Below are 13,643 nucleotides of genomic sequence, written 5' to 3'. Positions count from 1 at the left end.
TTAATCTGTCTATATATGCTGTAATGTCACCAAATAATTCACAGAAGAAAGCTAGGTAATGTAGCTCATATAAATAAGTTAAGACCAAACCCTGATAAATTCAGTGCATGTTTTTTTAATTATTATTATTATTGTAGTAGCTTACTGTGTTTTCTCACACAAACATTTTAGCTGAGCTGCCAAGCGCCTTAAAAATAAGTATCGATCCATTTATTTATTTTTTTTTTAGATGTTCATAATTTTATTTTGGATATACCGTGACCTGGATGGCTCAGAATCCACCCACTGGAATGAACTCCAGTGAGGTTTAGTCCAACAAAAGTTTAAACAAATACCTTCTCGTGGTTGTACGCTGCTAACAGGAGCAGCAGAGTGAGGGGCAGAGCTATGTAGGAGCCCTGGGCAACATCCTGGTCAGGCACTTTACGCTGTAGGAAAACACACAAACAAATGGGATGCATGGCAAATCAATTTTAGGAGAAAGGGGCAATTCAATACTGTTGTGTAGTGTAATCAATATGGTGTGAGTCCTATTGGCAAAGGATAAAAAAAAAAGAGAGAGTCTTTAACTTACAGTGGGGTTGAAGGTGAGTGTGACGTGCTTGTGGTAGCCACTGGAGGTGAAGGAGACCTGAGGTAGAGTGAAGTCGTACTGGGAGCGGGACAGGGTGGAGTACAGCATCAGCACATAGCTCTGGAGAGGACAGAGGAAGAAGAGACTGTAGATCTGACAACGGCACATACACTGGGCTTTAGTCAGTCTAGATCCGACTATGGATTCAGCGCCAATACCTCTCCATCTCTGTCCAGAGGAGGGAAGTGGAAGAAAAGGGACTGCCCCAGAGAGACGCTGTTGATTGGATTGTCCAGGTTGTCGCTCTTGTACAGTTTCACCTGGACAAATAAAGAGTTCAGAATTAGGTTCAGCACACGCTACAGGCAAATATTACAGAGGTTTGTGTAAAAAGACGGGAAAAACAAGTTGTACCGATAACGTTGGAAGGTGTTCAGGAGACGTGACGATGTTTCCACTGAGGTCGAACTGATTGATCTGCCTGAAGGCGATGATGTTGACTCCTTCAATGTCAGTGCTGCCGACCTGAGAGCATGAAGCGCACAGCTTAATGTACAGACACAACCCTGGAGCCCAAAGGAAATCGCATGAGTTGCGGATAAAGCTTTTTGTAAGAGTCACGCGGTGTGATAATAACAGAGAATTAAGTGGAATTAAGGCATTTCCAGCCTCGCGAGAGAGATTAGGGGTACTGCTCTCTTCAGCTGAAATTATGAAGTGAGAGGTTTAAACTTTTGGCAATGGGATTATCGCCGCTTTTGTTCTGGGTATAGAAAGCGCCCGTGTGATTAGGCTGCTGATAAGTCAGAATCACAGGGTTCCCACAGTTATTTTAACAATTCAATTATAAAAGTTTTCTATAGCCTCTGTGGCGTCGTGGCAGCGCGAGAGATGAATGGAAAAATGTGGGACTGAAAATATGTTCCAACACTGTTAACCTTGGACACTCATAACAAGGTTTATTCAGTGGAAGCGATGGAGCCTGACTGTAACACAGTTATTAAAGTCAACAATGAACCCTTAACGTTAACAATAAGGATGAACACCATTTAAATGAGAAACGGAGAGACCCTGAGAGGAGACTGTATCCTTGTCTGGTTTAAAGACGCTTAATGTAACTGACTTTGTACAGCATAGGTACACCGATCAGGCATAACATTATGACCACTGACAGGAGGAGTAAATAACATTGACCTTTGATCTTGTCACCATTCAATGTTCTGCTGAGACACTTTTAAACCTGCAGTCATTCAAGTTACTTAGACATGTAGCACCCACCTAGACCAGACCAGGCACCCCCACCCCATAGCAATGACAGACATCCCAGTCATAAAAAAACTGATCCAGTATCTGTGGGATGATCTACAGAGGCCCCTCACCTCAACTCATAGGACCCAAAGCCTCCTACTAATAACATGTTGTTGTATGAGGGAGACCTACACAGTATTAGGAAAGGAGTTGTAATGTTATGCCTGATTGGTGTATATTGTAGCTGTAGCCTAAATAAAGAAAGATGAGGCATTAGGATCTTGCAGGGTCATTGAATTTTAGTTTGTATTTTTAGGATACCTGGTGGCAAACTCTGTAAACTATCGTCAAGTCTCAAGTGAAGGCTGAGGATTGTTTAGATAACACATTGGATGACAGAAAAACCTGCAATAAGACGCAGCAAGCTGCCTCCTACCTCGATGGCTCTGTGCTGGGGCAAGGCTCTCTCTATGTGGTCGTTGCCTTCAGCTCTCAGCTGAATCAGATACTTGCAACCCGGCTGCAAGACAACGTGACAGGAGTCAAGTCTCACGAGGAGTACAGTCAAACGCTTGTTCAGATGTAGGATCAAGTCACCAGTTTTCATTTTCAAAGTGTCCTCACCAGCAGGCCCCTGAGTCTGAACCGGCCCTCCTCGTCAGTGACCGTGTCCTCGCTGTAGAGGCTGCAGTCTCCCTGACCCACCGCCTCCACGGCCACGTCCCGCTCCGCATCCCCACTCAGAGACTGCACGGCTCCGTAGCAGCTGAGGACAAGAGAACAACGCAATCAGCGTTTACAACAGGCAAGTGTTCTTTTCTAACAGTGGCTGAGTAACAAACACATGGATAACCCTGACCACCCTCTCCACCAGATGATACTCAGACAACGGAGCTCGTTCTCCAAGAGACTCAGACAAGTCTGTTGTCTCAAAGAAAGCTACAGGAAATCTTTCCTGCCTCAAGCCATACACCTGTTCAACTCCTCATCTGTATGTGACAGATAAAATTCTACATTATTTCTTTCTCCTTCTTGTATTCACTTTTTTTTCTATTCACTTTTTATAATTCTGTAAATAACATATATAAAGTAGATTGTGTTTTTCCTGTTATATCTATCTATCCATCCATCCATCCATCCATCCATCCATCCAGCAGGACACTATTTTGCAGGACTACTAGCTTGCTTGTGAAGCGGTTCACTACAGTACACGGTGGACTCACGTACCTGTAAGCAGTCTTAATGCCTGTTATGTCGATACTGAGGTTCTGACCCTCCTCCACTGTAATCATCTGAGAGGTCGGCTCAAAGCGGAACTCCTTCATCATGGGTTTGAAGTAGTACTGACCAGGACTCTGTGGAGAGAAAAGCAGTCATTACGTCAAATGGAAAGCAAACGAAGTTCAAAGCCTCGGCGCAATGAGCTTTTCTCCGAGCGCTAACGTAGCCTGAGCCGCTTTCTTACCAAGTTACTGAAGGTGAGGAGGCCGCTGTCCTGAGTCAGGAGGTTGGAGCGAAACTGTCCTCCACTCAGAGACAGAAGGACGCCCGACAGGGGGTGACCATCCTTCGATTTGATCTAGAGGGAAGACGAGAACATTTCTAGGCATGACTGACAGGTAACAGATTTGCCTCCTTTAATCCTTTCACAATAAAAGATCACAGGGACTAAGCGTCAACTGTGATTACGGAAGCGAAGGAAATAATCGTGAAATCACACAGATACGGCTCAAATTATGACACAAAGCGTATAGTGAATCTGACAGGTGAGCTCAGTGTCTCTAATCTTCCATTTTAGAGACGGCGCACAAGTGAAGGATAAACGAGGGCGCGTAGCTCTGCACGCAAGATTTCAAAGCAATTTATCACTCAGTCTGAAAGGGAAATTAATACTGAGCATTTGTGCCAGGATCTCATCTCGTTGTAGGTAATTACACAGACTTTTAACAAAAGCAGTAGAAAGGCGGGGTACTGACAGCACACAGCGAAGCACAAAACCACTCCAGCTATCCATTAGTGATCTTTCCATTTCATTTTGTGAAAACATACAGTAAGAATTAATAAGGGCGTTTTCATCGTTTCACTTCACTCAAAACCAGCGTAATCAGTGATCACGCCGCTGCAATTGTGCAGATCCAAGTGTCGGCTGAATAGTGCGCACGTTAACGGGCTGGTGATTACAAGGCTGTAAAATGTATGCAAGTAGGGAGAGGGGTCACACTTACCTTGAAGGTAACGCCGGCCAAAGCAAAGGCCTTGAAATCTCCCTGGGATCCCTCCACCGGACTCAGCACGAAACCTTCTTTACTGGCGCTGATGTTGTACTGTCGGTCGCTGTGCAGCGGACCCACGCTGAGGGGAAAAGAGAGGGGAAAATGAGACTTGAACTCCATCGGCATGTATAGTTAAGGATACTTTCACTACATATACACCGATGAGGCATAACATTATGACCATCGACAGGAAAAGTTAGCAACAGTGGCTGTCTTGTCACAATACAATGTTCTGCTGGGAAACTTTTGGATCTGAGATTAATGTGGTTGTTACTCAGTCATGTACCACCCTCTTAAACCAGACCAGACCCACTCCCATAGCAATGACACTCCTTGATGGCAGCAGACATCCCCAGCAGGATGCAGCCTGACACAGACACACACATAAAAACTAAAAATAAAACATGAAGAACAGCACAAGGCGTTGACCTGGACTCCAAATTCACTAGATCCCAAACTGATCAAGTATCTGTGGGATGCGCTAACAACATCCTGTTAGAAAACACAACAGAACTTTATGTTTTTTTTAAGGCCAGGAGCCCAAACTGATGGAGAGATTAAGTATGGACCCCTTATGTACTATATGTGTTTTATGTGCAACAGTCGGGTGCAAATAATTGACAGATTCAAGTTTTAACTTTAAACACAGCTAAATGTACTGGGGACAAGTCATTTTGGCCTCTGATCAGCTTCTCTTCTGCCAATATTGAAGCATGCATCTGGCATTTCACCTGGCGACTGAACAGGCTCTCGGCCAATTGAGGGGAACCTGACAGAGTCTGAAGAGTATTAAGCAGCCTCGTGATTGGCCCAGCAGTGATAGGGGCGGGTCCTACTGTGCAGGAGGCCTAGATTGACAGGTTGCAGCTAGTGTGGCGCCCTGTGTGAAATGATGCACCGTTGAGTCAGCTCCTGTATCGCTGAATGAGTGAAGTCCTGACTGAAAGATAACGTCTTCTGCCTCCAATTGTCCCTTTACGTATGTTGGATTCATGTTAATGTGTATTTAAAGAAATTTAAATTCTAATCAACCAAAGACTTTGCTACCCCCTAGGGGTTGAGGACCCCCTGTTGAAAACCTATGATTTAAATAATGGTAAATAATACAAAAACTGATACAATATTTCTAAAATGTTGCCCTCAACCTGGATATGGTTTGTGATCACAAGACAATTGAGACAAAGTTCTGACAGATTGTAAATCCATGTTACATGCATCTTATATATTTATTTCTTTAGCACATTTCTAACTATCGGCACTCAAACAAGCACAAAACACACTGCTGCCAGGGACTGGGAGCAAGTGTCAGTGTCCTCCTCCATATCTTGACAGTGGTCCATGTACCAGGGACCCACTGAACCACAGCCGCCCAGTGTAGATATTTACTGCCGTCCTGCGCTTCCTGCTGCAGCGCGCGCCGACAACATCTTCACTTTGATTAAGCATCTATGTGCGCCCTGCTGCTGCCTCTGAAGGAGAAGATGTGCTGTGGAGGCACACAAACACCTTTTCACCTGGCAGTTTCTCCTCCAAAGACGCACCGGGAAACTGCTCGGTTATGTAATATAAAGATTATAAATAGTAGCCGTATCAGTCAGTGGGTAATGTATAATCCCGTGGCAGACACATCGCTCCTGGGAGCGACTGCAGGCAGACTTAAACCACCCTCTCTAACTGGTCTCAGCTCAGTGGATTTGTTCCAAAACATATAACGATTGGTGTGTTCACACCAGCCAGAAAAGAACCGCCCTGAGGCGTAAAGACGACAGATTTTGTAACAACCACTTGTGGCGTGAAAGCACCACAACACCGTGACACATGGATAGCTGCTATGTCATTAAAATATGCTGAATTGATACTTAAAGGGTCTGCTCAAAACAATCTGTGAGATTACCGTTTTTGTCTTCTTTGCTCTATATGTTAACAAGAGTACAGCCTCCCTAGCCTCTCGGTGACACTGCACACTTGAGTTAAATGCTAATGTTAACATGCTCACCACTGACCTTTTTCACAGCGGGCATTTTGACGGGTCACAGTAGGGGAAGCAGGTGTATTGGTGAGGACACTGCCTTTGTGCGTGCTGGGTCCGTCTGATGGCTAACTGGGACATTTAATGAATCTGAGCCACGCTGTGCTGCCCCTGCCGCGGCAAGTCAAAATGTCTGCCGCCAACAAAGGTCCCCGGCCCGCTGATGTTTAGCGATTGCGTCTTTTACCGTGTAATTTAGTACAGTTCTCCGCTCGCATTTTTAAATTAGCTCAACAGCAAAGCACACAAATTAAAAATCTGACTTGAAGGTAAAGAGCTAATGAAACATATCCCGAATTTTATGACGATGCATCCCAAAAAGACTAATTCAGGCAAGTACCAAAATCATTAACCCCACCGCTCAGGAAAATTATATGGCAACCCATCCCACAGTTGTGGTTATTCCAGAGTGGAACCAGTGGCAGTGGTGAGCACCCCAATGCCCAGAGATGTGTAGATGAAACTTTTATTCTCTCTGGCCTTGAACATTAAATTATAATACTGCCAGAGCTTTAACAAGAACCCACACATTGCTTCTGGTGATACACATTTTTAAGGGCTTTTTAATCTATTCATGGCCGAGCCTGTTAGTATAATGACCTGCTAAGACCAGAACATTTATAGCAGAACCCAAAGGCGGCATTATACCCAAATGAAGAAAAATCTCCCACTTCATTTTTTTTTATGCACTATATTTTTATCTCTGGGCTCTCATACCTGTATGTTCCCATCTCATTAGTGGCCACGGTAATGAGCGGTGCAGCAGATCCCCTCTCGGTGATGGATATCTCTACGCCCTGTAGCTCTGGTGACACTTTGCCCTCTAAGAAGAGACCTGCACGCCCTGTGATGTCCACAAGCCGACCTGGACACGACTCTGTGGGAAGAGAGGATGTAGTTTATGTTAGACGTCCTGCGTTACCTTCCCATTACACACCAACGCCTTGTTCAGTTGTCAGAGAGTGAGAGCTACGTAAAGGAATAATGTGCGAGAGGATATTTTACCTCCAGTGATCGTTGCCTCCACTTCAGGAGGGTAGAACAACAGTTCCTTGGAGGAGGGAGTCACTGTGATCTTCTCGCCAGCCCTGTACAGTTGTACATAAAATATTAACTCACTCTAAGATTCTGCAGTTTTTATTAATCAGGGTTGCAACGCTGTTAAGTCAGAAGACACATTTGTTTTCAACATTTACAGTTTCAGGCACTTCTAAAGCTTGGACCCTTAAACTTAAATCATCTGAACAGAAGACAAACAAGTGTGTTCTAAGATATCCTGAAGTCATGTGCATCTCCATGGAAGCATTCAATCACTAACGGGTTTCAGTTTGTTGCCCACGAAGTCTACTTTAACTTGCTGCAGCTTTGACGCTAGCGAACCGCCACTAAAAGACGTAGTAATCCTCTTGTTCTTATTTTAATTAGTTTGTTTTGGCAGCTTTGACACTGGGCAAGTAAGAGCCATAAGACATAAAACCACGTCAGGTCATGGCAGACCTAAAATAAATAATTACCAGGCATGGTTGGCTGAAGCCCGATACCAATCCAACCCTTTTAAAAATGCCTGGATCGACCTGATACTGATCTCCCAATACAGATTGTGACATTCCTACCATAATTATATAGGATGTTAAAAGTACTGGACTATCACTTTAAAGACAAGAAAGTTAAAAGTTGAAGCTTAATATGAAACAAAGCGGAAGGTGGTGTATAGTTTTGTAGATATCGTAAAAAAGGAAACTAACAAATACAAATTTGGTAAGAACCAACCTGGCCCAGTAGGAGAACTCGTAGTGGTAGGGGCCTGTCAGTTCATCAGCCTTCTCTTGTACAGGGGGACTATCATCTCTGGATCCTCCATCCTCTTCGGCCGCACGGCGCTCTCGCTCCTGACGCCGCAGTTGAATCTCCTGCAGTTGCTGCTCTTGCCTCTGTTCTTCCAGGCTTCGCAGGGGGCCCAGCACCAGCGCTGGCTCACTCTCGATAGACGACCTGACCAGGGGGAGAAGGATTTAAAAAAAAAAAAAAAAAAAAAAAACATCCACGCACGGATGCGCCAAAGCAAAAATGGTCTCTGAAAATGAGCCGAGCCATGCTGGGTCTTAATTACTTGATTGTTACTGTGACATCTAGAATCTTGTCGGTGGTGATGAGTCCTGTCATGTGGTGACGCACTGCGGTGAGGGTCAGGATACTGGGAGCAGAGCTGTGGCACACGGGATAATAACCGTCGTGAGAATTAATTGCATCGAAGCGAACATTGTTTTTAACCCAGAAACAAATTGGCACAGCATCTCATTTACTTACGTGTCGTACGTGTAGTAGTCCTGCTCAAACTGGTGGCAGGAACGAGGGGTGACTTTGTAAACACCTGGACAAGTTAATATAAGTTGATTAATTACTTTGTTCCAGTTTTATATTTAGTGTGACACACACCTCTTGGCTCAAAGCACTGAACTCCAACGATACTCGAGGGAACAGTTGGTGATATTCTCTCAATATGCTAATTGATACTATGTTTAGCTATTAAGAGGTCAGGACAATGAAACTCACCAGGCTTGGAGAGACAGAAGCGGTTGACTCCCTTAGAGAGGTTGTACACGCCGACATTCTCAGGCTTGCTGCCATCTTGGAAGAATTCCTGCGCAGCGACACACATTCGATCGGTCATCACAAGCGCTTACTGATCACTGTATCAGTTGAAACGAAACGCGCTGCGAATGGAGTGATTACTAACCAAAGTGATGGCATGGGAGAGGGAGCAGCGCAGGATGTAGCCAATCTGTCTGAACTCCACCCCCAGGGCATCCGAGTCCAGAACTTCAACTTCCACAGATTTGTGTTTCCAACACCACTCCTCGTGGGAAATACTCACTGACAGAGTGACAAGACATTTAAGCTCAAGGTTACATTTGTGACGCGCTCTTAATAGTAAAAGTCCCACTGATAGACAATATAGAGATAGAACAAGTCCACAAAAGTGAAGCCAAAGCAAGTAGAGCTCCCCCTGGTGGCTGGCTGCAGTATAGCTCAGAAGCTCCACCCCCTAAATGATAATAGATGGGACTTGGGCCAAACTAAAACATGAAAGTACGTATCAAATTTTTGTTTTCAAGGATGGTTTCAGTCATTTCAGGTAGTTAACATAATACTGATGCATATTCAAGTGACAATTGTTCTGTGAAGTTTTTCTGTGAAACATTATGATCTCTGCAGGTTGTCAAGCCAAGTGATTGATGAGGTGGTCCCATAAGGATGTGATAGCAGGAAAAAATGAATAAATAAATAAGTACAGTGAATAATCCAACATTTCTTTGTAACTGGTAAAGGTGAAGCAGAGTGTAGTATTAATTAAACAAACACGTGGCAGAAGTGCGGTCGGGTCATGGATGGGTCCACTCTTAAATCATACTGACGCTCCATCCATATTTATACAGTCTATTGTCTAACCTTTAAAGAAACGACCAGGAAAGTAAACTTCTGGTCTGGAAAAACTGTACAATGAAACATTTGCCTCAAAGATGCTGTGTGTGCAGATAGCTTGCAGACACGCTAACAGATTGTGTGTATAGAACAGGGAGCGAGATGGATGCAGCACCAGAAGGTAAAGACTGGCTGAATAATTGCGTGCCTCCTGAAAGCTGGTGCAGTTATGATCAAAAGCTGGCAAGTACTGCATGGTTACACTCCAATCAAAGGAGAATAATTTGAGCAGAAGTGTACACATAATGAAAAAAACTTGAACTTTCAACAACTTTTGCATTTATGCTCTAATGCAAATAAAAGAATAAATGCATATAAAATAATAAACAACCTTTGTATTTCCCTGGCAAAACGTTGTCAAAGGAGAAGCTGAGGATCTCGTTGCCGCCCGACAGAGCCACCGTCCTCCTCTCTCCCTGCCGACTCACTGGCTGCAGGGTTACGGACAGGTCATCGCAGGACGCTAACCAGAGAACACAAGAAACAACACTTTTTTTTGTCGGGGTTGAAGCTACATTTCCGTCACAGGAATCTGCGATCTAAAAAACACTGCAAGGTGCAAATTAGCAGGCCTTTACCTAGACAGAAAACTTTTCCAGAAACAGAAGCCATGAACTGGGTGAAAAGTAGGTCTGTGAGGGGCCGGTCCACGAGGGAGACCTCCAAGGACTGAGGCTGCAGAGCCAGGCCAGCTTTCACCTCCGCTTCAGGGAGAGAAACCTAAACACGTGGAAATGAAACCAAAGTCATCCAGAGGAAGGTCCTTCTCACTCTACTAAACGACTCTTCGTCTGTGTTGTGATTCCCTGTGATGTTACGCGAGTTTGAATGGAAAAACCCAAATGAAATTATGTCGTAAATAACTAAACGTAGTTGGAGTTTTACTAACATGGACGCTATAGTCTCCTGGTTTGGTCTGAAAGCAGAAGGCTCCCTGAGGATCCGAGTCGATGGTCCGACTGGAAGCCTTGTCTTGTCCCTTATGCGTCAGAGTGACCTTGTAGCGACCCTGCTGCTTCATGCCCTCGGGCAGACGACTGACCGAGATCTGACCACACACACTGAACCTGTGTGCAACCAAGAGATCGGAAGGCTTGTTAGAGCTGCGGCAATGCTTGAGATTCTCAGCTCTGAAGCTAAATTCCTGTGATCAGCTTCAAAAATATTTACCCTGCTGTGATGATGTCAGGCAGCTGAGGCGTGTTGGGGGCGATCTTCACTGTGATTGGCTCAAAGAGCATGAGCTCCTTGTTGACGCGGATGGTGTAGGTTCCAGCTGTCATGTTCTCCAACCGGAAAGATCCGTCCTCCTTGCTGACAACTGTGAGGAGAGAGCAGCAGAGCAAGATGCAGAACAGGCAAATCTTTATTCTCACATGTGTTTTCCACAGTTTTAATACACGGGGAGTCTTCATGTATGTTTACCTTTGATCTGGTTGTTGAGGGAGACTGTAGCGTCAGCGACACCCTCTCCTTCAGCACTGTTGAGGACGCGGCCCGTCACAGAGAAGCCCATCACGCGGAAAATGGGCTGCACACAGAGCAATGGTGGCACAATTACATCGGACGCCGTAATCACTTGCAGGACATTTGTTCAGAACCGGCGGCATAAATTAACTCTTTACCTCTAGTTTCAAGCTGTTGTGCTCCACCTTGAAATTCATCCTAGAAGGAGCAACGTCAAACGTGATTCTTTCTCCCCTGTAAAAGGGAACCTGAAGGGAAGGAGGCACGTTTGGATCATTAGTTTACACAATTCATTTCGCAAGAGAATCCTTTTCAATGTAGTGTGTAGATAGTGTGTAGATTGAAGATGTGAATTAAGAAGTTCAAACACCAGAAGGGGAGACTGGATACAGATGGTTTGAGGAACGGAAAACAGTTCCTCAACTGTGTGTAACAGTCGTATGGCTGCAACATCTTCGTGTGACACACCGATCAGACTGTCTATCTGCTGTTGAAAATTTGGGCATCATTTTAATTTTTAACTTAATATTCAGTGAAGCAGAGTGAATCTATCACTGAGGCTTCTTTTCTATGGGAAGTATGATGGGATTCAGACTGCTGCTAATGCCATTACTCAATTTTAATTTTATGACAACTGTATGTTCTCAAGGCTGCTGACATACACCGATCAGACATAGCATTATGACCACCTTCCTAATATTGTGTATGTGTCCCCTGTGCCTCCAAAACAGTTGTGACTCATCAGAGAATGGTGTCTGGCAATAGGATGTTGTTAGGCTGGATTTCCACGGTCTATCTCTATTTCCATTGCTAGAAGGTGGGCTGAATGAGGCCAAAGGGAAACTTTTCAGGGTACTTTTTAGTTTCTGCTCTATACTGCTCCAAAGTAGGGCTGCACGATAAATTGTTAAAAAAATTGCTAAGTCATTTCGAAACTCAACGATTATTACGCATTTTATTTCACAAGGGGCATCACAAACAAATGCTCCCGACTCTTCCCAGATTCTTTTCAGGGGCCCCTAAAGGCAGCACTGCCGCTAACCGCTCCCTCAACCTATGGTAAAGTGTCTGCAGTTGAGTGTGTGGAAACAGTGAGGGAGAGAAGCAGAGAGAAGTCAGTGGTAAAGAGAGTTAAATGGATGGCGAAGAAACCCCAGGTGGTAGACCCAAACTGAACTCGTGCCCAAAAAAAAAAGTTTGTGTTCGGTGGTGTGGAAGTATTTTGGATTTAAGCCAGACGATGACAAACAGTCTGAGGTGCATTGCAAAATCTGTTCTGCCCTCGTTGCAGCACAGCAAACCAACTTGAATGACTATTTGAATGTTTTTTTTTTGTTTTGTTCATCAGTGCAACAAACATTTTGTAAACAAAAATTGTGCCAAAGATTTGTGATCTCAATTCAAAGCAAAAAATCGTGATTCACGTTTTTTCCAGAATCGTGCAGCCCTAGTATGTACTGTATATATTTATGGTTTGAAATAGTTATATTAGTATTATTAAGTTGTTGACATAAAGAGAAATACAAACATTTTTTTTTATTGCAGTTACATGTAGCAGGTGAAGAGAAGTAAGCAGCAGCAGCAGCAGCAGCAGCGGAATCGACCCCTCGCCCTCTAGCTGTCAGGAGGTACCGGTGTCCATTGAAATGACGATACGAGCTTAGTCCCGACCTATTCGTAGGCGTCCTCATGCTCCACTGGTCTCCGTCTAGCGGATTCCAGCAGAGGAAAAGGTAATCCCACAAACAGGCAGGAACAGGAAGTGTCTCCACATTTAGGTAAACCCCCTCCTCCACTGATCTCTGACTCACGGAGAAGGTGTCTGTAGGGTTGTTGAAAGTTCTCCCTATTGCTGCGAACAACTCTGTGATGATGCCACGTTCTTCCGATTGTCTCTTCAACTGCTTTTTAAAAGACGACACGATGATGTCTTCCATTTGTGGAAGACATCATAGGAGAGATCATAGGAGTCCACAAAGCTGATTTGGGGCAGTGCAACTTTTTGCAGATGTCTTTCAAAATGGTCTTGTCCACACCCTTCAGCTTGTCCAGGTTAATGTTAAAACCTTGGCTCTCAACTTCACCACAGAGTTTGCTGAACAGCCGCTGGTGCATGGTATCTAGGGTATCTACAGTGAAGGTCCTCAGCGCAGGACTTTTTAAGGGCCCAGGAAATCAGGTTCTCTGTAACGCTGCTCACAAATATTTCTTCCAATGTTGTGTCTAGAGGCACAAAGACGTCCACAGGGGTGACCTCTGTAACGTCGGGCATCTGTGTTGGTGCAGGAGGTGACGCTGTGTGAAGTGGCTTTTTGAAGAAGCTCTTAATCCTGCTTGTCAGAGATACTGGAGCAGGTTTCTCTTCCAAAGTGTCTGAGACATCACTTTTGATAGACTCCTCTCCTTGTTACTTGTGCCAGCTCTGATTTTGTAATGAGCGCCATAATGTCCGTTAGCAGCTCTGCCAGCATGTACCTGGTTTCGTCATCATGGTTTCCTGTGAGCAAACGTGCCCACTGCCTGGGTTCAATCCATCTGAAGAAAGAATCCTAGACAGGGCGAATTGTGT

The 13,643-nt window shown here is 44.6% G+C and overlaps 1 protein-coding gene across 1 annotated transcript in view; it reads right to left on the bottom strand.

Moving 5' to 3' along the window:
- The window catches only part of nomo (nodal modulator), a 29,631-nt gene that overhangs the window by 985 nt on the left and 15,003 nt on the right, over positions 1-13,643 (bottom strand). Inside the window, 22 exon segments of the mRNA XM_047577466.1 lie at positions 336-428; positions 575-694; positions 793-894; positions 989-1,099; positions 2,259-2,342; positions 2,447-2,588; positions 3,050-3,177; positions 3,288-3,401; positions 4,048-4,174; positions 6,842-7,001; positions 7,130-7,212; positions 7,895-8,116; positions 8,235-8,330; positions 8,432-8,495; positions 8,678-8,765; positions 8,862-8,998; positions 9,939-10,070; positions 10,186-10,327; positions 10,497-10,674; positions 10,778-10,928; positions 11,033-11,138; positions 11,233-11,322. Coding sequence (XP_047433422.1) covers positions 336-428; positions 575-694; positions 793-894; positions 989-1,099; positions 2,259-2,342; positions 2,447-2,588; positions 3,050-3,177; positions 3,288-3,401; positions 4,048-4,174; positions 6,842-7,001; positions 7,130-7,212; positions 7,895-8,116; positions 8,235-8,330; positions 8,432-8,495; positions 8,678-8,765; positions 8,862-8,998; positions 9,939-10,070; positions 10,186-10,327; positions 10,497-10,674; positions 10,778-10,928; positions 11,033-11,138; positions 11,233-11,322 — 2,670 coding nt within the window.

Source organism: Mugil cephalus, chromosome 2, assembly GCF_022458985.1.
Source record: "Mugil cephalus isolate CIBA_MC_2020 chromosome 2, CIBA_Mcephalus_1.1, whole genome shotgun sequence".
Classification (NCBI taxonomy): Eukaryota; Metazoa; Chordata; class Actinopteri; order Mugiliformes; family Mugilidae; genus Mugil; species Mugil cephalus.
This window is presented reverse-complemented; position numbering and strand designations above follow the sequence as displayed.